The sequence below is a fragment of the Paroedura picta genome, chromosome 3 (genome assembly GCF_049243985.1).
Source record: "Paroedura picta isolate Pp20150507F chromosome 3, Ppicta_v3.0, whole genome shotgun sequence".
NCBI classification, from domain to species: domain Eukaryota; kingdom Metazoa; phylum Chordata; class Lepidosauria; order Squamata; family Gekkonidae; genus Paroedura; species Paroedura picta.
Genome location: NC_135371.1, coordinates 4,704,154 through 4,731,621, shown reverse-complemented (window position 1 = coordinate 4,731,621; position 27,468 = coordinate 4,704,154). Strand labels below are relative to the sequence as shown.

Genomic DNA, 27,468 nt, shown 5'->3' with positions numbered 1-27,468 from the left:
AGAAATCAGAGGATTGCTTACCATAACCGGTTGTCGTTTTTTTCCAGAACTGGTGTAATGCCTCTCTTTTTCTCCGTTTATTCTTGCAGGTGATATTTTGGAAAGAAAAATTCAATGGGAACCTTCAGGCGTTCCATACAGGGATGTTATCTACATAGAGAAGTTGGACTATGAGGACAGAGAAATGATGCAGAAGAAAAAGAGGTCAAAGAACGAAGAGACCTCCAGAGGCTTTAAAGATTGTAATATGGAAACTCAAGTGAAAGTGCACAATGGAAAGAGGGGGAAAAGCATCGACAGTAGCAATCGTTTGAGACTTCGTGGGGTTATCAGAAGAGAGAAACATTACAAATGCCTGCACTGTGGACAGAGCTTCAATAAGAAATCACAACTTACTTTTCATTTAAGGATCCATAGAGGAGAAAAACGATATCATTGCTCAAAGTGTGGGAAGAATTTCACTCGGAGTGAACACCTCACTTCCCATCAAAGAATGCATACAGGAGAGAAACCATATCACTGCTCAGAGTGTGGGAAGAGCTTCAGACATTATTGTAGACTCACTTACCATCAAAGAATCCACACGGGAGAGAAACCATATCCGTGCTTAGAGTGTGGGAAGAGATTTTCTCAGGGTTACAGCCTTGTTTTCCATCAAAGAATCCACACAGGTGAGAAACCATATCAGTGCTCAGACTGTGGGAAGAGCTTCAGACATTATAGTGGACTCACTTACCATCAAAGAATCCACACGGGAGAGAAACCATATCCGTGCTTAGAGTGTGGGAAGAGATTTTCTCGGAGTTACAGCCTTGTTTTCCATCAAAGAACGCACACAGGTGAGAAACCATATCAGTGCTCAGACTGTGGGAAGAAATTTTCTCAGGGTTACAGCCTTGTTCTCCATCAAAGAATCCACACAGGTGAGAAACCGTACCAGTGTTCAGACTGTGGGAAGAGCTTCAGACATTATAATGGACTCACTTACCATCAAAGACTCCACACTGGTAAGAAACCACACCAGTGCTCAGACTGTGGGAAGACCTTCACAAACAGTTCTGTACTCACTTCCCACAAGAGAACCCACATGGGAGAGAAACCATATCGGTGCTCAGAATGTGGAAAGAGCTTCCGTAACAATTCTGGCCTCATTTCCCATGAAAGAATGCACACGGGAGAGAAACCATATCGGTGCTCAGAATGTGGAAAGAGCTTCAGTAACAATTCTGGCCTCATTTCCCATGAAAGAATCCACACAGGAGAGAAACCATATCAGTGCTCAGAGTGTGGGAAGAGATTTTCTCGGGGCTACAGCCTTACTTTCCATCAAAGAACGCACACAGGTGAGAAACCATACCAGTGCTCAGACTGTGGGAAGGGCTTCAAAGCCAGTTCTGCACTCATTTTCCACAAAAGAATGCACACAGGAGAGAAACCATATCAGTGCTCAGAGTGTGGGAAGAGCTTTACTCGGAGTAGCACCCTTACTTTCCATCAAAGAACGCACACAGGTGAGAAACCATACCAGTGCTCAGACTGTGGGAAGGGCTTCAAAGCCAGTTCTGCACTCATTTCCCACAGAAGAATGCACACAGGAGAGAAACCATATCAGTGCTCAGAGTGTGGGAAGAGCTTTACTCGGAATAGCACCCTTACTTTCCATCAGAGAACGCACACAGGTGAGAAACCATACCAGTGCTCAGACTGTGGGAAGAGCTTCAAAGACAGTTCTGCACTCACTTCCCATCTAAGAATCCACATGGGAGAGAAACCATATCAGTGCTCAGAATGTGGGAAGAGCTTCAGTAGGCGTTTTACATACACTTCCCATCTAAGGACCCACACAGGAGAGAAACCATATCGGTGCTCAGATTGTGGGAAGAGCTTCAGTAACAATTCTAGCCTCATTTCCCATGAAAGAATCCACACAGGAGAGAAACCATACCAGTGCTCAGAGTGTGGGAAGAGATTTTGTCGGGGCTACAGCCTTACTTTCCATCAAAGAACCCACACGGGTGAGAAACCATACGTATGCTCAGAATGTGGAAAGCGTTTCCCTGTGCATTCTTCCCTCAGTTACCATAAAAGAATCCACTCTGGTGAGAGACCGTACATATGTTCAACTTGTGGGAAGAACTTTATTCAGCAGTCTGCTCTCTCTTCCCATCAAAGAACCCACACTGGTGAAAAACCATACATATGCTCAGAATGTGGGAAGAGGTTCATGCAGAGATCTGCTCTCTCTTCCCATTATAGTATCCACACTGGTGAGAAACCATACATATGCTCACTGTGTGGAAAGAGCTTCAGCCATATTTCTAAACTGACTGTTCATCAAAGAATCCATAAAGAAGAGAAGCCATACCAATGCTCAGAGTGTGGAAAGAGCTTCACTGAGAAAACAAATTTTACTGCCCACCAACGAATCCATACAGGAGAGAAACCGTACCAATGCTCAGAGTGTGGAAAGACCTTCGCTCGGAATTCTACTCTCACTTCCCACCAAAGAATACACACGGGAGAGAAACCTTATCAGTGCTCACAATGTGAGAAGAGCTTTTGTTGGAGAGCACTCCGTAGTAAACACATCAAGGATGCACATCAAGGAGAATCGGAAGCACACAGAGCTGGAGATTCAGAAGCACACACAGCATGAATTCGCATCCAGTCCAGCTCCCCTCCCCCCACTTGGGGCCTTAATAATCACACATACCTGGCAGATGCTCATCTAATCTCCTCCTAAAAACTTCCAATGAAGGAGACTCCACTACCTTCTGAGGCAGCGTATTCCTTCTATGAAATCCTCACCATCAGAAAATGCTTGCTAATATTTAAGTGGAGCCTCCTTTCCTGTACTTTGAATGCATTTCTCCTCATCTTTGTCTCTACAGCTGCAACAAACAAGTTGGTCCCATCTTCAACATGTCTACCTTTTACATAAACACAGCTATCATATCACTCCTAGCTCTCTGCTCCTCCAAGCTACACATACCTGTAAAGCATGGATTCCAACTCTCCTACCATCCTTGTTTGCCTCTCTCCGAACATTTTCAAACTATACTTCTTGAATGGTGCCTAGACCTGGACACAATATTCCAAGTAAGGTCTAACCAATACAGAATCGAGTGGTATCATAATTTCCCTCGCTCTAGATCAGTTATTCTCAACCAGAGTTGCTCCAGAACCCCAGAGGGGGTACTCCAGTAGGGGTAATTTAATTTATAGAAAAAACCTGGGGTGCAGGCAGAAAGACAGAGTGGATTTCTACTCATCTGTCTGGTTATACAGAGAAATGTAGGTGTTTTTAAGCATGAGTTTTATTTAAATTGTTTGGTCTTATTGTTCAAGGCCTCTAAGAACGGAAAGAAAGCAAAAAAAATTATGACTGGGCCTTGAACTATTCTGTTCAGCACTATACTATGGAGTTTCCACTTTGAACGCTGGGTAGTAAATTTGATTTCTGGGAACAAATTGGGATTTCTAGCTATGGTGATTTCATCCAGACCTCAGCAAAGTAAAATGCCGAAGACTCCACCCTCCAGAGGCGACAGTTTCTCCTCAGGAACTGATTTGTTATAATTCTGAGAGATTAATAGGTCCCAACTGAAAATTGGAAGGCTGTCTGCTATATTGGAAAAGCTGAATGCTGGTTTTCGGTGGATGGTGGAAGTGGAAGGGGGCCTGATTGGCGGCACCTGCCTAGTCCACTCAGAGGGGTTTCTTTATGTTGCATGATCGGTGGATATTCCTAGACCTGTGTAGAGGGCTTGTTCTGCCATCTGTTCAGTGGACAGCGCTGCATAGTTCTTTTCCCCTGTGGGATTTCTCTCTGGGGAAGACCAGCAGCACTGTGATTACACTGCTGAATGGAATCATTCTCCCTTTCAGTCCTCAGAATTATAAGATAGTTACCTTTATGGTCCTTTGATACTAATAGACCCCAGTTATATGGCTTAAAATATAAGAATTAGGTAGTGGGTTGAAGACTTTGTTTGTATCCCTGAAGAAAAAAAAACAACCAATTCAGAAATAAGTTTACTGAAGAAGTAAAATACGAAAACAAGGTTTTATACCGAGGGAAAAAAATAAAGTTTTTTGCCATTGTCAGCTTGGAAATTCCTTTGTTTATTCATCTTCGGCTGACGGGTCGTCTCTGCTGCACTGACTGGCAGTTAGCGGGGCCCTCCATTGGGAAGTCTTCTGTTCATCTCGGGTATCGTTTCTGGTATTGTGGAATGCTCCAGATCGATGGGATCAGGATACAGATGATGCTAAAATTCTTCACCTCAAATGTTAATACATGGAGCGCTTCTGAGGAGACAGAGCTGTTCCCTGGAACTTCCAGCCCTCAAAACTGGGGAAATCCCGCCTTTTTTTCCTTATAAGGAAGACCCCGCATTTCAGCTCCCCTAGTGGGCTCTGGGTTATACACCCTCCCCCACCTCCCACGTTTTATTTGCAGTCTTAGCCTTGATCTTGAACACTTGTGGGTCTGAAGGAACGCAGTTGGGGTCCAGTGGCCCCTTCAGGCGCTCCGATTCCTCAAGAGAAATTGCCTAGAATGACCATTTAAAATAGTCCCCGAAATCAAAATACAATCTTTCACCCCATTCATATAAACTCAACCTTGCAGTCATTAGTGTAAGACATTCTCATGCCTAAAATACAAATACATAGTATTCCATTAAGGGGCGCTTCTGAGGGGAGACCGCTACCCGCAGCAAATTCCAGCCCTCAGGCCCATTCCGCACAAGGACCAATGCTGCCAATTGGTTTCACAAAGCAATAACGCTACTTTAAATTGTGGAATCTCGGTGTTCCGCATACCTTCATTTATAGTGGAATCCAGTAGTGTTTCATTCGTTCCCCACAGGTTTTCGGTCTCACAGGAATCGCTAGAAAGGAAGTGATTTTTTCTCTGCTTGTTCCCGCCCCTGGCCGTCAATCAAACTAACAGCCAATGGCCGGTTGTTATCATGCTCCCGAAAAGCCCCTTTCCCTTTAAGCACAGGTTTAAAAAAAAACAAAAAACACATGTTTCAACGAATATGCCTTGATATCTAGAAATATAGTGGAGACCCATCTAGCTGGCGTGTGAGCTGGCGAGTCATTACCATGCTCCCCTGAGTGGGGAAAAAATCCCCCCCCCGCCTGGGCATGTTTTTTTGGCCGAAATTAAAGGGAACTGGCAAACAGGGGGCTGTGTTGTGCTTGGGGACTTGGGGGAGCTTTAAAGCACTTCTGTGGAGGTACTGTAGCCAGAGAAGCCTCATTGGGTGAATGAAGTCTCGCTGGTTCGTTGCTTTTCCCGCTTGCTCCGAGGGGGAAAAAATGGCGATAGCTTCGCCGGAAGTTCAGAGGAGAGAGCCAGGGGGAGGGACTTTGTTGCAACCGCTACATTGAGAACGCACAGGTCTTTTCCGCAAATGTTGCAGGTTGTTGGCAGGAGTGTAGCGCTTTTCTGAGGGCGTATCCACTTTTCCGGATTCCCCGGAAATCACCACAACGAAGCGATTTTGGCACGAGTGTTGCAGGAGTGTCGCAGATTGCTCACGACGTCACGCGGAACATAGTTTTAGTGGCGAAAACAAAATGCAAGACTAGCGCTATATTAAAAGTCGTGCGGAACGGACCTCATCACCCTCAGGGAAAATCCCGCCTTTTTTTCCTTATAAGGAAGACCCCCGCCTCTTCAGCTCCCCTAGTGGGCTCCGGGTTATACACCCTCCGCCACCTCCCACTTTCCGTTTGCGGCGCAGCTTTGTTCTTGAACGCTCGTGGGTCTGAGGGAAGGCAGTTGGGGTCCAGCGGCGCCTTATAAGGGCAAAAGCGTTCGTGGGCGCGCGCTTCTGCAGAGCGGCGCGCGAGCTCATTCCCCCCCCCCCCCCGGGTCAGGCTCCCCGGGTCGCGCAGGAGCTGGTGGGGGCCTCGCGCCTCCTTCGCCGTGTGCAAAGCCCAAGGGGGGTTGGGCTTCGAGCAACCACAGACGCGCGAGTCCTAGAGCGGAAGGCGGCAAAGAGAAAGTGCCCTTTTCAGCCTCCGGAGGGGACTCCAAGGCGGTGAGTGGGGAGGGGGGTGGGGAGGGGGGAGGGGGGAGGGGGGGAGAAAACGGGTCTGCTGGAGCCCCCGATGCAATTCTGAGCAGAGTCCTGCCTTGCTTTCCACCCCCTCCATGGCCGAAGCCACCAGGCTGACCCAGGTCCTTTCCGCGGGCTCCCATTGGGCGGGGAGAGGGAAGGGAAGCGCAGGGACATCCCCCCCTCCCCTCGAGCCTACGCAGGGCGACAGACGGAGGGTTTTTTCCCTAGGCCGGCTGGTGACCCCCCTCCCCTCTTCTTCCCCGCGGGGTTTTTGCATCAGGCGCCTCCTTCCGGGTTTGTAGAGCAGGGGTAGTCAACCTGTGGCCCTCCAGATGTCCATGGACTACAATTCCCACGAGCCCCTGCCTGCTGGCAGGGGCTCATGGGAATTGTAGTCCATGGACAACTGGAGGGCCACAGGTTGACTACCCCTGTTTGTAGAGGAGTCTCCAGACAGAGGTTGGCCGAGCCCAGCCGTAGTCCCCACCCCATCCCGTTCCTCCATGCGCTAGTCCTGGATGCTTCCAGTAGCAAAAGGGGGACGACGACCTGGATCTCTCCCCCCCCCCACACACACACACACACATTCTTGTATTCCTGGTGAAGCTTTTCGCGAACATGGAAGCGGCAGGAAGCATTTCCAGGGCCTTCTCTGGGGTTTTTTCCTGATTTTCCCAAAACCTGCTTTGTTGCAGGAAGAACTCAGGAAAGCCTGGATGGCTGGTATGGATGGGGGGGGGGTGGATATTCTCACCTGAATGGTTCTTAAAAGCCCCCCTCCACCGTTTCCTCTCTCACCAATAGAAGGCATTCTTTTATTACTAAGTAGTTGAGGTGGGTAGCCCTGTTAGTCTGCCTGTAACAGTAGAAAAGGGTAAGAGAACAGAAGAATCTACCTTCAAGCACAATCCCATGTAGAAGTGCCAGGGGCCTGGAATACTCAAGACAGATCAGCTGTGACCACATACATTCCCCCTTGGAAGAATCAGGGAGTCCTTTGCCTCACGCTTCGTTTTCCAAGTCTAACATTCAAATTGCTTTGAAGAATGGAGACTGACCGATTGGAAAGAGCAGGTTCGGAAGGGAAGCTTCCCAGACTTGAAGAGAACTGGGGGATTGGCAGGCAATGGGGTAGATTTCTAAGGGGATTGGTAGGTTGTTTTTATGCTTATTGATTTTGTATATTTTCTTTTATATTGTTTTAAATTGCTGAGAGTTCCCGCAAGCTGGCCTGGCCAGGAGTGGCAGGATATAAATACAATGAAATAAAAAATAAAACCAGTCTGAATGCTCTGTGTGTGAAAGATGCACATCACCGGTCCATGTTTTCTCTCCTGGTAGGCAGCAAAATGACAGCGGAGAGCCTGCCTGGATTGCCTCTTTCTGACGCTGCACTGGATCCACCAGTCAGGGGGACAGCTCAAGTAAGGGAAAGATTTCTGTGAGAGAGAGGTCTGCATTTGAGTGGTTCCTTTTCAGGGACAACCTGGAGAGTAGTCCCATTCCTTGTCTTGATCTGTCTTCCCCCTTGATTTGGTGAACCTACAGGGAATTGTCTGCATCTCCCTGCTTGGGAGTGGGAGATCCTGGTCACACTCAGACATAGGCTACCTATCCTGATTCATCAGGCAGGAAACTGTATTCTGATTCCAGGGACCGGTGTCTTTTGAGGAGGTGGTCGTGTACTTCACCATGGAGGAATGGGCCTTGCTGGATCCATGCCAGAGAGCACTGTACAGGGAGGTCATGCTGGAAACGTATGTCATGGTGGTCTCTATGGGTAAGAATCTCTTGAATGCCTTTCTTGCACCTGTTTTCACAATTCCTCTTAATTGGATGCTTCAGAGATTGAACCTGGGGCTTTCTAATCTTGCATTCCTACTATGCTACCTGCGTGAAGCTTTCTAGGCTGTGTTGCAGGCAAGAAGGCTTGGACTTGCTGAAGGATTTCCTACTCCAAACGACAAGAAACAAGAAATGGTTTTGAAAATTAGCCATAGTTTCAGGGTGTGGCAACTCAATAGCACATTTAAGTTTCCCAAATCCATCTTGGGCATCTTTAGTTAAAATTAACTTCCCCAAGGAAATACATCTAGCCTCTGCCATTTTCTGTCCTGGGTCCCACTTGGTGGAATGAACTCCCAGAGGAGACCAGGGCCATGTCAGAGCTGTCTCAGTTCCTCAGGGCCTGTCTTAGAGAGAGCTCTTAAACCATGCATGTGGTTGGGTCCAGTGATTCCATAACATCAAATGGACCTCCCCCAGACAACCCCCCCCCAGGGAGAATGTAATCTGATAGGTACTGCTGAGATGCTGAGATTCTAACGTGTTGAGATTTTAATACTCTGATATTTATTGGTTTAAGATTTTATTAATGTATTATTCTACACGGTATAGGAGGGCAATATATAATTTAAATAAATAAACAGTAATAATCACAAAAGGATGGCTTGAAAATGCTGCTGTCTACTGGAGACGTTGGAGAGACAGAGGCATTTGGAGTCCTCAGAGCTGGAATCTTATCCTTTTTTCTTGTTTCCAGAAAGATGTTGGTGTTCCATATCTCCTCTCATCTCCCTGCTCAGAGAAATATGCCTCTTTTTCCAAAGCACCACAGAAGACCATGAGTCAGCAGGTAGATGATTAATTGCTTCATAAGAGCCCCTTTGCCTACAGGAGATCATGCGTAATCATGAAGGGAAATCCTGATCTAATAAAGATATTGCCACAGATAGGCTGATCAGAAGAGGCCACAGATCATAGTTGTACTGAAGCTACAGAACATAATCAAAAAGATATGCTACAAGCAATTTCTCTAGATAGATGCTTTGAGGCCAGAGGAGAAACTAATTAATTATGTTCTGTTACCTCTTCCTTTTTTTGTTGATGCTCAGCATTTGTGGTAGGAGGATGACAAAAATTAGACAGAAAAATAGTAAAAGAAACACACCATTAAAGGGTTAATTCTTAGCACCTCTGCAGCTATCTGGACCTACTGAAGTGACCTCAGTACACAACTGTCCCTTTCAGAGCTACTTATTGTTTGAAAGACAATTACTTTAAAAAGAAATGCTGGTATCCCCATAATTACAAATCCATTTCCTTTTCTAATGAGAAATGTGGAGGTCTTCCTTCCCAATCACTTCCTTATGCTCTTTGCATTCTTGCAGGTGACTTTTGGGAGATTCTAGGGGAACATTCAAGGATGTCACTTGGTGGACTAACAGAAAGAGAAGAGTTGAACTGTGAAGACAGAGAAAAGGTGCAAGAGGGGAGGAAGACACAGAATAACGGGGGACATCTGTCCAGAGTCCTACAAGATCAAATGATGGAAATTCAAGTCAAAACTTGCAATAGACAGAAGAGGAATAAAAGTACTAAGTGTGAGGGTCATGTCAATTTTGAGAGACAGAAAGATATCCTCAGAGGAGAAAAATGTTCCAAGAGCTTGATATGTGGAAAAAGCTTTGGTGAGAGTTCGGACCTTATTTCCCACCAAAGAATCCATTCAGGAAAGAAACCCTATCATTGCTCAGAGTGTGGAAAGAATTTATGTGACAATAAGACCCTCATTTCCCACCGAAGAATCCATACAGGGGAGAAACCATATCAGTGCTTAGAGTGTGGAAAGAGTTTTCGTGATCGTCATGGTCTCACGTCCCATCGACAAATCCATACCGGAGAGAGAAAATATCAGTGCTCAGAATGTGGGAAGAGCTACAGTCGAATTGGCACCCTCACTTCTCATAAACGAAGCCATACCGGGGAGAAACCGTATCAGTGCTCACAGTGTGAAAAAAGTTTTCGCGTTCGTCATGCTCTCACTTCCCATCAACGAAGCCATACAGGAGAGAAACCATATCAGTGCTTAGTGTGCGGAAAGTGCTTTACTCAGAATAGTTCTCTTATTTCCCATCGAAGAATCCATACGGGAGAGAAACCATATCAGTGCTCAGAATGTGAGAAGAGCTTCAGACACAACTGCAACCTCATTTCCCACCGAAGAATCCATACAGGAGAGAAACCATATCAGTGTTCCGAGTGTGGGAAAAGTTTCATTCAGAGTTCAGTCCTCACTTCCCATGAAAGAAGACATAGAGGAGAGAAACCATATCAGTGCTTTGAGTGTGGGAAGAGCTTCAATCAGAGGTCACACCTCACTTACCATGTAAGAAGACATACGGGAGAAAAACCATATCCATGCTCAGAGTGTGGGAAGAGCTTCAGTCGAGGAGACATCCTCACGATCCATAAAAAAATCCATGCAAGAGATAAACCGTATCAATGCTAAGATTATAAGACGTTGCATGAAAGTAGCACTCTCACTTCCCATCACTGAATACATACAGGAGGGAAACCATATTGCTTGTGGAAAGTCTTTCAATCGGAATGACAACCTCACCGACCATGAAAGAATCCATATAGGAGAGAAACCATATCAGTGCTATGTGATAATAGTATAAATGGGAATTTTCTCTCTCTTCCCATTAAGTAATCCATAATGGAGAGAAACCATATCGGAGCTAAGAGTGTGGAAAGAGTTTCCGTGAGAGTAGATCCCTTCCTTCCTATCAAAAAATCAATCCAGGAGGGAAACTGTAGCAGTGCCCATAGTGTGGAATAAACTTCACTCACTCACACCTTACTTCTCTCCCAAAACTTCTTACATGAGCATATCTGAGTTCAGAATGTGGAAAATATTTCAGACACATTTTCAACCTCACTTCCCATCACAGAAACAATATAGAGTAGAAACCAAATAAGTGCGCAGGGTGGAAATAGTTGATATGGGGAAAACCATGTCAGTACTCAGAATGTGTCAGGAAAAACATTTTCACAGTCAGTAGTTCTGCAGTGGAATAGGCTGCCTAAGGAGGTGGTGAGCTCCCCCTCACTGGCAGTCTTCAAGCAAAGGTTGGATACACACTTTTCTTGGATGCTTTAGGATGCTTTGGGCTGATCCTGTATGGCCTCTTCCAACTCTATGATTCTATTATTCTAATGTGGAAGTAGCTTCAATTGATATTTAAAGACTGCACATGAGACTAAGGACTGCTTCTTTCTTTGCATCCAAGAAGGTACTCTGGGGAAACCATATAGATGCTCAGACTGAGGCCTTTCTTAGAGAGCAAGCGATACAGGACACTTAGAATTGCAGAAGGCAGACAAACCACAGAAAAGGGCCACACTGAACATGCATTTCAGTCAATACCTCATTCTCCATGATAGAGAAGGGCCAGGAAATTTGTCCACTACAAATCATATCTGAATGAACCTCTTGAAATAACCAATTAAGGGAGATCTTACAAACCTTTCAACATTTGGGAATTGGTTCCTTCGCAAATGACTGACATGAAAAGGCTTTTTCATAACAGCATCAGATTTGTATTACTACTGAGAATCTGTCATATCCGTGCTGCCCATGCCTCTGGACACACCGCCAGAAGACGCAATTGAGCCAGAGCAGGAACTCGGCACCAATGCATCATTCTCAGTGTCAGCTCCAGTTAAGGATCTGGTGGATGATCAACACCCACACAACCCATCAGATGATGAACAGCCTGGGCCCAGCCCTACCTGCCATCACCCTCTAGACCAGGGGTAGTCAACCTGTGGTCCTCCAGATATCCTTGGACTACAATTCCCAGCATTTGCTGGCAGGGGCTCATGGGAATTGTAGTCCATGGACATCTGGAGGACCACAGGTTGACTACCCCTGCTCTAGACCTAGAGGAAAGACCCCATCCAGTCAGGAAGACTCACCTCAGCAATGACGGTGTCACACAAATCTGACAGCTGTCAGAAGATCAGCTTGGCTGTCAGCATGCAGTCAGCTTCAATGGGGCCCAGCAGGGGCTCCTTCCTAAGTTGAGGACCAGACCCAGCTGCAAGCCCTCCAGCTGAAGGCTACTTCACCCAGCCTTAGAGTACTTAAGGAGAGGCTTAAGGCAACCTTCTCTGGGAGTGCAGCATGTGCATTCCCTGCCTGTCTACCTAGATGCTCACTTGTTCCAGGTTGCTCCAGTGAAGTTCCGCTTGGTTGATTCCTGGCTTTGGTTCTTGACTTTGTTCCTGGTGACGGACTTCAGCTTTGCCCTTTATGAACATCAAAGAAGGCATACATTGAGAGCATAGCTGCTCAGCCTTCTATCAGAAATCAGACCTTATTAGGCATTTGAGAATGAATTGCACCACTGCGCCACTGGCTGACCCTCTAGAGCGGTGATTCTCAACCTGGGGGTTGGGACCCCTTTGTGGGTCGAACGACCCTTTCACAGGGGTCACTGCCGGGCAAGGAGCTTTGTTGGGGGGCAACGTCTACACAACAGCCTTGCAGGGTAGATCAAGAGAGTGTTCGTCTGTCTGGAACAGCAGAAAATAGCAAGAAGGGCATGGTGGGACAAGAAGCAGAACTGAGCTGAGAAACCCCGGGGGGGGGAAACAATTTACATACAATCATGAACAACTGATCTTCAATCCATTGGTCAGTTTTTGGTTTAATTTCTGTGAAAGAACACTTGCCTAATACTAGCTTTCTATGAGCAGGTAATTAGCAAAGCATTCCCAGGACAATCCACTAGCGCTGTAGGGAATGTTTGCTCTTTGTCAGGATCGTGGAAACAATCCGAAGCCACCCATTCCGGAAATCAATTCAGGTGAGGAAGTCCTGTCGGTCTGAAGCAACCGAAGGAAATCTGAGTGCAGTGGCAGCTTGAAGACCAGCTACATTTTATCAAAGGGATACACTTTAATGTGCATGCGCATAAAACAGTAAACATCACTGGCTTTCTCTTGTATTTGCTGTTCCCCAGTCTGCTGAGATTTCTATGGTTTTATGGATCTGTGTTACAGAACTAATTTGTACACTGCTTTATATTTTGGATGCCATTAAAGGTTTTTGTATTGATTTGTACAGTAATGTGCATGCGCACTTCTTCAGCGACATCATGGACATGGAACCTTGAATAGAAATTGGTTGACAGGCACCACTGGCCTCAACATTTGCCCTCTGACAGAAAACAAAGATTCCACCAGGCAGCTGGGTTGCTCTGAAGCCACTGAACACAGTTTGAGTCCGCTGGTACCTCTCCACAAGGTTTCACTCGAGGGATAAACTTCCCTGCGCAGATGCACCCGGAAGCTGATTTCCCCCAATCACTGCATGATATGGCATTGTAATGGAATTTTGGTATGGAGCAAGCAACATATGGTATGGGGAGGTGATAGCCTTTGATCTCTCTACCAGCAACACTTTGTGGCGATAAGACGGAGACCGGAACCCTGTGGGTAACGAAACTGATGAGAAGTGAAAGTGTCAAATTCCGCAAAAACCGAAGCTGTGCATTACGGGCAATTTTCGCTACTTAGCGATTTCACAAACGGCAACCAAATAGCCACTTTTAACTTTGTGCGGAATGGCCCTTTGGTTTCTCTTTGCAAAGTACACTGAATTCTAGGGGATTCATTGGGTGTTTCGACAAAGGATTACCATTGGCTGTGACACAGATGTAACAGAACTGATTTTTGCTATATATTCCCTGTCATGTAAAAAGATCATAGTCTGACGAAGGGTGTTTGCCCTCGAAAGCTCACACCTTAATTAAATCTCTGTTGGTCTTAAAGGTGCCTGACTGGACTCTGATTTTATTGGGCGACTTCAGACCAACCCTCATTTGAATCTTCCCCCCAATCCGACCCGGTTGGGCTTGGAGGTGCCTCGTGGGCTCAGCCTGCCCTAGCCAAGAAAGACGTCTGTGGGAAGGAAATACCCCCCCCCGCCGCCCCCCGCAGCCAAGAGAAGCAACGAGGCTCCCAGCGAGGAGCTCCCCGCAGCCAAGGCTTCAAACTACCACAGAGCCGCGAGTCCTAGAGCGGGCGGGAGGGGGGGTAAGGGAGCAAACCGGAAGTGCCCATTTGCGTCCCTTCCGCTCGAGAACGAGGCGGAAGCCACGTGCGTTTCCAGGTTCCGGTGGGGTCTCCAAGCCGTTGAGGGGGTCGTCCGTTGGCGGAAGGAGGAAGAAGAAGCGGGACGGAGAGTCGGGCGGGCGCTGCAGGTCCGAGCAGGGCCCTTCCTCCCCCTGTCCATGAGCGGAGGCCTCCAGAGAAGCGCAGGGCGAGTGCCTCTTCCCTTTGGGGCTGATTCAACAGGAGCCTGTCCCCGCCTCGGCCTGGAAGCGGCGTCTCCCGAGGGAGGAAGATAAGCCCTTTGCCCGGCCCAGGCGGAGCTTTCTCCCCTCGGAAGGCCTCCAGCAGCAAGTGGGGGTGGGGTGGGGGGGAAGCTTTTGTGTGTGTGTTTTTTTTTGGGGGGGGGTGTATTAGGCTCCATGTTGGCGAGACCTAAGGTGACCAGATTTTAACCTTGGTAAAGCGGGACACCATTGACCGGGGGGGGGGAGGAGATTTGATTAAAAATTGGGTCTATATTGGAGCAACCAAAAGTTTCACAGAACGCAATAAGATGCACCATGAAATGAATTGTAATGATAAAGAAATTACCATAGTGGGAACAACAATTTTTACTAATATCGGCTATTATTCAGACATAGAGGAGGAGGAGGCAGGGAGAATTATGTTGAGTTTGATGAGGAGGAGAAACTGGCGAATCTGGTTGCTTGCCGATTATTTTGTAATTATATTATACAAAATGTACAGGCCTTAATCTGATACGTACAGCTCCCCCCCCCCTCCGTATCTTCAGTCTTAAAATTGTACACACACACACACACCCTCAGGCATTGTGGGGAGACAGAAACATGTACAGCCACAAGACAATCCAGAGTTTCTCGCCCACGCATCACCCATGAAAGTTTAATGGACCTTTCCGTATACTTCTCCACAACACAAGTTAAGGACAGAAAAGCTGGTGAATCCTTGGGAGGTGCATGGACGTACCATAATGCTGTGGGAACGAGGGGGGGAAAGGTTTCCTAACCCCACTGAATGTTGAGACGACTGGAAAAGGTGCTAAAGCATCCATTTGTAGTTTCCCAGTGAGTTTGTTTCAGTTCATTTTTGCTGAGAGAGTGACTAGCTTAAGACCACTTCAGTAGTGGCTTGCAAGGATTTGGACCATGGTCTCCTTGGTCTTTGTTCAGGTGTAGCTACTGCAATACAGCAGAGTTCAAATCACCTTCAAAGGCAGTCCCATGTAGAACTTCCAGTGGCCTGAAGCTTTTAAGACTGATCAGCTGGAGCCAGAACGGAGCTGTGACCGAGGAATCAGGGAGTCCTTTCCCTCGTAACCTGTTTTCGAAGCCTAACACCCCAATGGCTTTGAAGTGTGGAGACATACAGTATTGAAAGAGGCATCTTACGTACAGAGGAGGGATGGAGATGGAGACTTCACTTCCCATTCTAAGGGGGAGCTCACCAGACATAAAAAAAAGAGAAACAGTCTGAATACTGTGTGTGTGAAAGATGCAAATCACTGTCCCACCTTTTCTCCCCTGGCAGGTAGCAAAATGATGGCAGAGAGCTTGCCTGGATCACCTCCTTATGCTGCTGTGGAGACACCAGTCAGGCAAACGGCTCAAGTAAGGGAAAAATTCCGGAGAGAGGGGGGTCTGCAGGGCCCCTTTGGGTGGTTCCTTTTCAGGGGCAACCACTAGAGGAGCTACTCTAGAATGATAGATCCCTGGAGTAATCTCCTCTGGTCTTCGCCCTTGAAGTGGGCGAAGTGAACTTGCCAGGAAACCTATTCATTGTCTGCATCTCCTTGTGGGTGGGAGGGACATCCTGGTCACACACTCACACACAGACTGCCTATCCAGATTAATCAGGTAGGAAACTGTTCTGATTTCAGGGACCAGTGCCTTTTGAGGAGGTGGCCATCTACTTCACCGTGGAGGAATGGGCTTTCCTGGATCCCTGCCAGAGAGTGCTCTACAGAGAGGTCATGCTGGAGAATTATGGGATGGTGGTCTCTGTGGGTAAGAAACCCTTGACTGCTTGCTCGGGAGATAGATTCTTGTCGAATGGTTAATCTTGAGGGTGATATTAGGAATTTCAATTCTATCAATACCTTAATTGTAAACAAATATTATAACATTTTGTGAAGGTTAACTCGCACTAACCTCCCAGTTTATTGAGCGCAATGAGGAAAATTGCGTGTTATCACTGCCAGATGACAATAGCTCTTCCTTGGCTATTTTCTTAATTGAAAATAAACTATATAGTCTTCTTTAGTAAGATTAAGTGCTTACCAACATACAACATACAAACAAAGCTTCAACAGTCATTTTCTTCTGAGGTAAAACTGGTCTTCAAGAGATACGTTTTTTTTTTCTTTCTGCTTACATCAAGTTACAATTTGGTACTGTTACACGGTTGCCTTTTAACCTTCACAACACAGAAGTAAAGATTATTTTACATTTTCTGATTGATTTATAAACCGGAACACAGTTTCCCAATCTCTCCAACACTAAACAGTCACTAACTGTCAAAGCTAACAGAAATGGAACTCTCCCATCATGCAACACTTCAGCATCTCTGGATGTGCATGCAAGGAGGCAAGAACAAGAATCTCAACACCCCTTCTCAGACTTGCATGCTGGACCCAGTAAGTCCAAGCTTTGTATGCAAGTTCTTGAATCTGGGTTTTGGTAAAGGCTTGTTCAGAATACCAGCCGTCATTTCACTGGTAGGACAATCTTTCATCTGTACGATGCCTTGTTTTGTTAGATTACGTACAAAGTGTTATTGCACTTGTATTTTTTTCTGTTTGGGAGAATGTGATGCAGCTTTGATTATCCTCTATCACGATTATGAGACTTAGTTCACATATTACAAAGTCCTTTTGCAATTTTTTTCAGCCCTAGTAGTTCTCTACACACCGCTGCTGTGGCAATGTATTCAGACTCAGTTGATGATAAGGTGTTGCTTCTTGTTTTGTACTGGGCCATGAGATGGGACTGTCTCTGTACAAAAATAAATATCTGCTTCTTGATGTGTAGTTCATACAATCATCTGTCCAGTCTGCATCAGTATAACAAACCACAGGATTATGGTTAGCAGGTAATTTCAGTTTTAAATCTACAGTCCTTTTAAGATTTTGGGTTTGACCTTCAAGGCCATCCACAGTTTGGGCCTTACCTATCTGAGGGACCACTTGTTGGCTTATACCCCCCGCAGGGCACTTAGCTCTGCAGGAGCTAATCTGTTAGAGGTCCCTGGCCAGGGCCTTTTTGGTCCTGGCCCCGACCTGGTGGAATGAGCTCCCAGAAGATTTGAGGGCCCTGATGGAGCTGTCAAAGTTCCACAGGCCCTGTAAAATGGAGCTCTTCCACCAGGTCTTCGGTTGAGGCCAGGATTAAAATCTAGCCCCCCCCCCTCAGGTGGCCCCCGTACCATCTTGCGACCTCCCTCTGGGCCTGTATGTTTTTAAAGAAGAAGAAGAAGAGTTGGTTCTTATATGCCGCTTTTCCCTACCCGAAGGAGGCTCAAAGCGGCTTACAGTTACTTTCCCTTTCCTCCCCCCCACAACAGACCCCCTGTGGGGTGGATAAGGCTAAGAGAGCCCTGATATTAAGTTTAAGTGTTTACCTAGTGCATACTAGTAAAACATTCTCAAACATAAAGGTAAAACTGGTCTTCAGAGATACATTTTTCTTTCCGTTTACATCAAGTTAAATCTGGTACTGTTATACTGTTTCCTTTGTAACATTCACAACACAGAAGCAGGGATTATTCTACATTTTCTGACTGATTTATAAACCTGAACAGGCTCTCAGTCTAGCTCCCACCTCTAACACACAAGGCATTCATTACCTGCCAAAGCTAACAGAAACGGAACTCTCCCATTATGCATCACTTGAATATCTGTGTGTGTGCATGCAAGGATGCAAGAACAAGCATCCCAACATAGATTTCTCTTGTTATGGTTGTGTGAGAAGAAGTGGCAAAAGGTTGTTGAGAAAAATGCCCTGGCTGTTCCTCCTATGGCTTTTCTGGCCACCCATGTTCTGAAGTTTCTTCCAACGGAGGAGAGCCCTGATCTCTTGCTTCCGTGTAAGGCTCAAGACTATTATGAATTAATGAGGAACCTTTGAGAGTTCATAATGCCTTATATGGATAACATTACAGTACTTTAAGAACCCTGCAGAATGGGCCACCTTTATTGTACCCATATTACCGGTGGAGGGTTTTTGGGTGGGGGCAGTAAACTACGAGTTTGGCTAAGGCCAGCTTCTGAGTGGATAGAAGCCAGACCATCTCCATCCAACCAGCACAATGCACTCCATTGGGCAACTCGACACGATTTCAGGCCAAGTTTTTTCTTGGGCCTGTTTTCACAACTCCTCTCAACTGGATGTGTCAGGAATTGAGCCTGGGGCTTTCTTGTCTTGCCTTCCTACCATGTTACCTGTATAAGGATTAGAGTGATACTATCTAGACCAGTGGTCCCCAACCTTTTTATCGCCAGGGACCACTCACCGGGGACCGCTTAACGCATTTTACTGAGGCCCGGTGGGGGGGGTAGTTTACTCCTCTACTCTCAACCACTGCCCTAACGCTCTCTGATCGCGATGGTAATGTTTAAACATCCCTTCAAAATAAGATACAGACACGCCACAACAATGAAGTGTGTTGTAAAGGGCTGGGGGGGGGATGAAGTAAAGGGCCGGGGGAGGGGGACAAGGTGTCCTTCGGGGCCCACCTCCAATTAGTCGAAGAACCACATGTGGTCCGCGGCCCACAGGTTGGGGATCGCTAATCTAGACTGTGTTGCAGACAAGAAGGTTCACATTCACTGAATTATTTACTAAATTGAGATTCCATGAAACAAGCAGTGGTTATGGGAGGGAGCCAGAGCTTAGAGGTGGGACACCTGGTTTGCACACAAAAGGTCCCCAAAGTCATTCTCAGCTTCTTTAGCTCAGAAGGGGGTCCTTTTCTCAGTGCTGGGCAGGATTGGCCAGGCGTCTGTCTCAGGCAGTTTCTTATCCTTGACTTTTTTTGTTTGCAGAAAGACACTGGGGCTCCACACCTCCTCTCATCTCTTGGCTCAAAGAAGGAAGCCTCCTCCTACCGAACACCATAGAAGACTCTCATTCAGCAGGTAGGTGCTTAGATGCTTCATGGGAACCGTTTTGCTAACACGATCATGAAATGATCAAAATATTTCTAAAGATCGGCTGATTTGTGGAATCGACAGAACATAGCTGTGTTCTGCTTCTGGACGTGTTTGTACTGTTGTACTTTTCGTAATGTTACCACTCTTACAATTATCAGTTAGTAGTATTAATGTTATGGTTATTTATACGTTATGGATTGTTTCTTGTATGGTTTCTACATTCTATGTAAACTGCCATGAGCGTCCGGGGAGAGCGATATATAAATATAATGAATAGATAGATAGATAGATAGATAGATAGATAGATAGATAGATAGATAGATAGATAGATAGATAGATAGATAGATAGATAGATAGATAGATAGATAGATAGATAGATAGATAGATAGATAGATAGATAGATAGACAGACAGACAGACAGACAGACAGACAGACAGACAGACAGACACACACACACACACACACACACACACACACACACACACACACACACACACACACACACACACAGTGCAGGCAACTTCTCTCAAGGGATGCTTTGACGGCCAAAGAAGAAACTAATTAATTATGTTGTTACCTTTTCCATATGTTGTTTATACTCAGCATTTGTTGTAGTAGGATATCAAAATTAGAAACCGAAATGATAAAATTTAACAAAGCATTAATACTATGGATTTATTTTCAAATGCAGTACAGCTTGCGAGTTTATTTATTTAATTTATTTATTATTAAACTTATACCCTGCCCCTACCGACAAGTCAGCTAAGAGTGGCTTACAATAAAAGGCAAACAGCCGTTACAATAATAAATGCAATAAAAACACTAAAAACAACATTTCCCACCACCACCACCAATTAAAACATAACAATCAAATCCCATTAATGACCAAGCAAGGCAGATGGCGGACGAAAATTAAAAACAACTCCCCAGTTCCAATGCCGCCACTCGTATCATGCCATTAACAGCATCTGATGGAAATAAAGGCAGTCAGGTGTCATAGATCGATCAATCAGCCCCGGGATTCTCCCCCCACCCCCGGCCTCAACCTATAGCCTGGAGGAATAGCTCCATCTTACAGGCCCTGTGGAACGTTGATAGCTCCGTCTGGGCCCTCAGCTCTTCTGGGAGCTCATTCCCCCAGGCACGGTGGAAACACTTTTCACCTTTCCAGCTATCTACTATTCTGTTTGGAGCAGTTAAAACAGACCTAGCTCACTTCTGTCCCTCTTGGAGCTGCTTCCTTCCATTTATGTGTAAATTGTCCGTAAATACAATATGAACAAATTTATTCTGTCCTTCTTATGGGGCTCAGGGCAGGTAACAATACAATAATAAACCCATTAAAAACATTATGAACATCAAAAATCTAAAACAATTTGTGTCTTCTAAACAATGTATATTCAAATGGATTGAGGTGTTCAGAATTTCTAGAAAGTTCCAGACCTCAATGATATGCTGGGTAGAACTGCTGTCTCACAGGCCTTGCAGAACTGGTTTAAGTCCTGTAGGGCCCTGTTGTCTTTTGGCAAAGCATTCCAGCAGACTGGGACCAAGGCTGGCCAATTTCACTTCCTTTCCTTTAGAAATGATATCATATATCATGATATATATAGTAAAAAATATAGTTTAAAAATCACTTGTTTTCCTGAAGAGAGATGTACAAGTCTTCCATCCCATCACTTCATTCTTAACCTTGTATTCCTTCAGGTGATGCTTTGGAGATTACAACAAAGGGGGGGCATTCAAGGATGTCACTTGGTGGAGTAACAGACAGAAAACAGTGGAGCAGTGAAGACAGAGGACAGAGGGAGGAGAAGGAGAAGAGTCAGAAGAAGGGAGATCCATCCAGTGCTGTCCAACACCAGAAAAGAAAAAGCACTAAGAGCAGAAAACATGGACATAAGGGCATTCTCAGAGAAGGAAAATGTTACAAATGCCTGGAATGTGGAAAGAATTTCAGTCAGAGTTCAAGTTTAACTTCCCATAAAAAAATACATACAGGAGAGAAACCATATCAGTGCTCAGACTGTGGAAAGAGCTTCCGTAGAAATAATGCCCTCACTTACCATCAAAGGATCCATACAGGAGAGAAACCATACCAGTGTGCAGAGTGTGGAAAGCACTTTAGTAACAGATCTCCCCTCATTTCCCATCAATGGCTCCATACAGGAAAGAAACCATTTCAATGCTCAGTGTGTGAAAAGAGCTTCAGTAACACTACGCATCTCTCTTCCCATGAAAGAACCCATACAGGAGAGAAACCATATAAGTGCTCAGAGTGTGGAAAGAGTTGCAGTCAGCATTATAACCTCATATCCCATCAAAGAATTCATACAGGAGAGAAACCATATCAATGCTCAGAGTGTGGAAGGAGTTTCACTCAGAGTGCACACCTCACTTCCCATCAAAGAATCCATACAGGAGAGAGACCATATCAGTGTTCAGAGTGTGGAAAGAGCTTCAGTCGAAGTGACAGCCTTACTATCCATCAAAGAATCCATAAAGAAGAGAAACCATATCAGTGCTCCCACTGCGGAAAGAAATTCAGTCAGCGTACACAACTCACTTTCCATCAAAGAATTCATACAAGAGAGAAACCATATTGTTGCTCAGAGTGTGGAAAGAGCTTCAGTCGGAGAGACATCCTCACTTCTCATCAAAGAACCCATACAAAAGAGAAACCGTATCAGTGCTCAGAGTGTGGAAAGAGTTTCCGTGAGAGTGGTGCCCTCGCTTCCCATCGAAGAATCCATACAGGAGAGAAACCACATGAGTGCTCTGAGTGTGGAAAGACTTTCCGTGAGACTAGCTCCCTCATTTCCCATCAGAGAATCCATACAGGAGAGAAACCATATCGGTGCTCTGTGTGTGGAATGAGTTTCCGTGTGAGTAGCTCCCTCACTTCCCATCAAAGAACCCATACAGGAGAGAAGCCATATCAGTGCTTAGAGTGTGAAAAGACCTTTACTCAAAGTAGTGGCCTCACTTCCCATCAAAGACTCCATACAGGTGAGAAACCATATTCCTGCTCAGAGTGTGGGAAGAGTTTCCTTCGGGGTGATGCCCTCATTTCCCATCAAAGAATCCACACAGGAGAGAGACCATATAAATGCTCCGACTGTGGAAAGAGTTTCAGTCACAGTTCATACCTCGCGTCCCATCAAAGAATCCACACAGGAGAGAAACCCTATCAGTGCTCAGAGTGTGGAAAGAGCTTCAGTCGGAGTTGCAACTTCATTTCCCATCAGCGAATCCATACAGGAGAGAAGCCATATCAGTGCTCAGAGTGTGGAAAGAGCTTCAGTCAGAATGCGAAGCTCACTTCCCATCAAAGAATCCATACAGGAGAGAAACCATATCAGTGCTCTGAGTGTAGAAAATGTTTCAGGCGGAAGAGCAACCTCACTTCCCATCAACGAATTCATACATGAGAGAAACTATATCAGTGCTCAGATTGTGGGAAGAGTTTCTATGAGAACAAATTAGAGTCCCATAATCACACAGAGCTAGAAGAGTAAGAGCTAGAAGGGTAAGGGTGGCCAAACTGTGGCAACTTGGCAGAGATTTATGGAAATTATATTCTATTAAAATCTGGAGAACCACAGTTAGTCATCCAGTGTAGCCCCTCAACTTCTCGGGAACTTAAAAACCATACATTTCTGACATGTGCTCATCCATTTTCCTTCTAAAAACATTCAAAGAAGTATACAGCATATTCCATCTGTGAACAGCGTTGATCAGAAATGCGTTCTAATTTTTAAGTGGAATCTCGTTTCCTATAATTTCAGTGAATTTCTACTAATCCTTGCCATAGTGATGCTGTCACTTCCCATCCAAGAATTCATACATGAGTGAAACCATATCAATACCAATATCAATATCAGTATAGAACGTCTTTCACTCACATTTTGACCCTCATTTCCCGTTAAAGAATTCATAAGGAGTTCATACAAGATAGAAACCAAATTGGTGCTCAGAGCTTGGAAAGAGTTTCAAAGAAACCACATGGGAGTAACCATAGGAATACTCGGCATACAGAAAAAAACTTCAGTTGGAATAGCATGCCAATATTATTTTAAGGATGCTGTGTAAAGAACTGACTTCATAAAACTGTAAGAATGGGCATAGTGTTCGTCCATCAATTTATCTGTTTTGCAGTTTGCAATGCAAAGTTTGCAAACTGAAGACGCAACAGCCATGTATTTTGATGTAGTTCATGGTGGAAGAGAGCTTTCTAGTGGGGAGCTCCCCACCACTCAGCTGTTTGGATTAAATTGCAGGAAGAAGTACTTCCAACAAGGCAAAAATCTGGCTATTTAACCAACAGCTTTTGGGGTGGGGAAGGAGGAGAATGGACATAGTCTTCCCCTTCTCTTTCTCTTCCCCTCCTCTGTAGCAGGTGGTGGTGTCTTTTTTAATATTGGATCCAGTTGGCGTATATGACATTGTTTAGAACTGGATTCAGTTTTTTTACGTAGAAAGAATGCCAGCTTGGACAAAAGCTTAGTTCCTTTTGTTTTTTGTTTAGTTTGTGGTTTTGTCTTGCTTATTTCTATGCTGCTTGTGAATTTCGTGGTCAGAACAATCCATCTGTGTAATCGGATGGATTTGCCCTGTTGTGTTTTTCTGGTGTGTTTTTTGTTTGTCTGTAATATAACTTTAAAAAATAACACTAGGAGGGCTGACCTGTCCTCCCAGGCCTGAGTCCCCTGTCCTTCTGAAATACACTGTCTCGCCTGCGATGGCCCCTTCTCCTTCTGTCCCCTGAGGTTGCCCCACCCTCCTGGGTTGATTGACAGGAGGTAATGCCAGCTGAGTATGACTGGCCTAGGCTGCCCTCTAGCCTTCCTCTCTGCCTTCTTTAAATGGCTGCCTTGCCTCCTCCAGCACGCTGCTTAAAGGGCTACTCACAGTTCCTCCCTTGCCTGACCCTGATGAGGTTGGGTGTGTCAGTGAAGAATATCGAAAGGCTGGCCTGTGTAGAAGCTAAGAAGGCATTTTCCTGTCATAAAGGTTAAGGCTTGAGACCAGCACGGAAGGCTTGAATCCCACTTAAGTTGACCACAGTGCTTGAAATGCCTCTATTGAAGAAGAACGTTGGCTAAGAGAACTAGTGACAAACTGACAATTTCTAAGACAGCCTTTATCTGGAGTCCATCTTTAAATTTGTACATTTTGGATGCTGTTCTTTATCAACAGTTTCAGCACCTGACTGACATAGCAGAAATGCTGAAGCAACAATTGACCATTTGAAGTCATGCTATGGACAGTTTGGGGAATGTTTTAATGTCCTTATCCTTTACTTACTGAATAAATACTTGTGTGGTATTACAGCTTGTAATAAATGAATTTCAATGTTGCATACACGGTGTTCTATTTTGTTTTTGTGTCTGTCTTATTTACACTATGTTTCTCCTTTGTTGTTTCGGAGAATCCCTGGCAATTGCGTGATTAACAAGCTGGAACCAGTCGTAACCTCCAATAAGGGTGGGTGGGAGGGTGACTTACGCCTACAAAGAATCAGAGAACAGTGACCATTTCCTTGGCATGCAGAAAGTCCCAGGTTCAATCCCTAGCATCTCCAGTGAAGTGGACCAGGCAGTAGGTGCTCTGTGACACAGTCTCTCAAACCACCTGAAGCCCCCCATTCCAGAAAGAGAGGGCGATTTCACACATGCTAAATGATGCAGTTTCAATCCACTTCAGCAACTGTTTGCAAGATGATTTGGCCCGTCCAGTTGCAGTAAACCAGTTGCAATGAAATTGAAAAGCGGCAGGGGAGAGGCTTACCCAAGTCTGTGCTCACTTCTTTGGAAAAGCTCTTACCCTGCCACAAATGCTAGTCTTTAAGGTACTACTGGACTCTTGCTGTTCTCTGCTCTTACAAGTATTTGAATGTAATTGCGTTAATGTGCTGTCTGTATCAATGGAGGTTCAGGTCATGAAAGTAGCTCAGCTGGGGTTCTACTATCTCTGCCAAGCTAAACTTCTAGCACCCTACCTGTCACCTAGCCACTGAGACCCACACAACAGTCATCTCTAGGCTGGATTACTGTATCTCGCTCTACATGGGCCGTCCCTTATCCCTACTCTGGAAACTGCAACTGGTTCAAAATGCGATCATTTGTACATGGGCCTGCCAGACCAACCTGGTTTCTTTCTTTGACCAAGTGACAGACTTATTATGTCAAGGGACGGTGTTTATCTGAATTTCAGTAAGGCTTTTGACAAGGTTGGTTTACTGTTAAAAATACTGAGGGTAATACTGGATTTTTTATTCCTATCAATATCAGAAGGTCCCAGGTTCAATCCCCAGCATCTGCAGTGGAAAGGACTCAGTCTGAGGTCTTGGACTGCTGCTGCCAGTCTGAGTAGACAATGCTGGTCTTGATTGGCTACGATTTGATTCAGTGTAAGGCAGTTTCTCACAGTCAACTGGAGGAGCATTGGTAACTCAGAACTGAGGTACTAGCTTTCTAGAGCAGGGGATTTGCAAAGAAATTCCCAAGACACCTCACTATGTTTTGCTCTGCGGCAGGATCATTCCAACCATCTGAAACTATCAGATACTCCTGGTCTCTCGCTCTTTCCTGTCCTTTAGAACAGGGGTAGTCAACCTGTGGTCCTCCAGATGTTCATGGACTACAATTCCCATGAGCCCCTGTCAGCAAACACCTCACTTGCCATCAACTAATCCATACAGGAAAGAAACCATATCAGTGCTCAGAGTGTGGAAAGGGTTTCAGTCAGAGAACACACCTCACCTCCCATCAACGAGTCCATACAGGAGAGAAACCATACCATTGCTCAGAGTGTAAAAAGAGTTTCCGTGAGTTTGGCCCTCTCACTTCCCATCAACGAGTCCATACAGGTGAGAAACCATATCAGTGCTCAGAGTGTGGAAACAGATTCAGCATGCACACCTCACTGGCCATCAGCGAATCCATACAGGAGAAAAACCATACCTGTGCTTGGAGTGTGGGAAGAGTTTCCGATTGAGTGGTTCCCTCACTTCCCATCAACGAATCCATGCAGGAAACCAGATCAGTGCTCAGACTGTGGAAAGAGTTTTGACTTCCGTATCAATTCTCAGAATGCAGGAATAACTTCACTTAAGGGAGTGACTTCATTTCTGCTTATTAGAATGGGCATAAACCATCAACTATAAACCCAACCACAAAAATGTAGTTTGTCCACATCCCTAGCTTCTCAGGCTGGAGTAAGCCTTTTCTTTGGAAATCAAGCCTCATTATACATAGAAGCATATCATAATAGACTTGGAAGTTACCTACTGGGTCATCTAGTACAACCCCCTGCACTTTGCAGGAATTAATCCATACAGAATTAATCCATGCACATGAATTAATTCATACAGTGTGGTTGAAACTTCAGGCAGAGTCCATGTTTTACCTTCCATCAAATGTTACATACAGCAGAGAGACCGTATCAGTGCTAAGTGTGTGGAAAGACAAACAGGTGTTCTCCTCTCATCAAACAGTCCACATTTATGAAAACCTCCTTTATTGCTATGACTGAAAAACGTTTGGTGTAGTGGTTAGGAGTGTGGACTTCTAATCTGGCATGCCAGGTTTGATTCCCCGCTCCCCCACATGCAGCCAGCTGGGTGACCTTGGGCTCGCCACAGCACTGATAAAACTGTTCTGACCGAGCAGGAATATCAGGGCTCTCTCAGCCTCACCCACCCCACAGGGTGTCTGTTGTGGGGAGAGGAAGGGGAAGGTGATTGTAAGCCGCTTTGAGACTCCTTCGGGTAGGGAAAAGCAGCATATAAGAACCAACTCTTCTTCTTTATTCTAAACTAGCGATCCCCAACCTGTGGGCTGCGGACCACATGTGGTGCGTCAACTAATTGGAGGTGGGCTGCAAAGGACGCCTTCCCCCCCCCCCGGCCCTTTACTTCATCCCCCCCGGCCCTTTACACTTTGAGTTGAGAGTAGAGTAAACTCCCCCCCCCCCAGGCCTCAGTAAAATTGTCAAGCATTGAGTGGTCCCCGGTGATAAAAAGGTTGGGGACCACTGTTCTAAACTATATTCTTATCCTTGTGTGAGCCTCTTGTGGTGCCATGCTGTCTGAAGCGCTGTTTTTCCCTTTGAAATCATACTATGTACAGTTTGGGGACTATGGTAACATTCTTATCCTTCCTGAATATAGAAATGTGTGGTGTTTTAAGTGATAAAAGGGAAAGGGTAAAGGTATCCCCTGTGCAAGCACCGGGTTATGTCTGACCCTTGGGGTGACGCCCTCCAGCGTTTTCATGGCAGACTCAATACGGGGTGGTTTGCCAGTGCCTTCCC

At 45.5% G+C, this 27,468-nt stretch overlaps 2 protein-coding genes and 1 pseudogene across 5 annotated transcripts in view; all 3 read left to right on the top strand.

Moving 5' to 3' along the window:
* The window catches only part of LOC143833844 (uncharacterized), a 32,894-nt gene extending 28,787 nt beyond the window's left edge, over positions 1-4,107 (top strand). The window contains exon 15 of the mRNA XM_077330069.1: positions 90-4,107. Within this exon, the coding sequence (XP_077186184.1) occupies positions 90-2,656 (2,567 nt within the window). The 3' untranslated portion in view covers positions 2,657-4,107. The remainder of the gene's footprint in view (positions 1-89) is intronic.
* Positions 4,108-5,717: 1,610 nt separating this feature from the next.
* LOC143834068 (uncharacterized) lies at positions 5,718-13,646 on the top strand. 3 transcript variants are annotated; one of them, XM_077330635.1, is made up of 5 exons: positions 5,718-6,059; positions 7,422-7,504; positions 7,734-7,860; positions 8,627-8,715; positions 9,251-13,646. In XM_077330635.1, exons 3-5 carry the CDS (start codon positions 7,781-7,783, stop codon positions 10,369-10,371), a joined length of 1,290 nt encoding a protein of 429 aa, XP_077186750.1. In that variant the 5' UTR covers positions 5,718-6,059; positions 7,422-7,504; positions 7,734-7,780; the 3' UTR covers positions 10,372-13,646. The 3 variants fall into 3 exon arrangements, with proteins under 3 accessions (XP_077186750.1, XP_077186749.1, XP_077186748.1); XM_077330634.1 differs by having other exon boundaries at positions 5,719-6,059; positions 8,623-8,715; XM_077330633.1 differs by lacking the exon at positions 5,718-6,059 and adding an exon at positions 6,530-7,154 and having other exon boundaries at positions 8,623-8,715.
* Positions 13,647-13,771: 125 nt separating this feature from the next.
* Positions 13,772-27,468, top strand: part of LOC143834171 (uncharacterized) — a 35,017-nt pseudogene continuing 21,320 nt past the window's right edge. Inside the window, exons 1-6 of the transcript XR_013229737.1 lie at positions 13,772-14,193; positions 15,534-15,613; positions 15,883-16,009; positions 19,045-19,137; positions 20,860-22,579; positions 25,854-26,199. The product of XR_013229737.1 is annotated as an uncharacterized LOC143834171 (transcript). The remainder of the gene's footprint in view (positions 14,194-15,533; positions 15,614-15,882; positions 16,010-19,044; positions 19,138-20,859; positions 22,580-25,853; positions 26,200-27,468) is intronic.

Excerpts from the sequence above, each read along its gene's own strand:
- LOC143834068 (XM_077330633.1), top strand. The coding sequence starts at position 7,127 with ATGGAGACTGACCGATTGGAAAGAGCAG. Across the intron at positions 7,505-7,733 it reads CAGTCAGGGGGACAGCTCAA|GGACCGGTGTCTTTTGAGGA; the intron begins GTAAGGGAAAGA and ends TTCTGATTCCAG. Across the intron at positions 7,861-8,622 it reads TGTCATGGTGGTCTCTATGG|AAAGATGTTGGTGTTCCATA; the intron begins GTAAGAATCTCT and ends TCTTGTTTCCAG.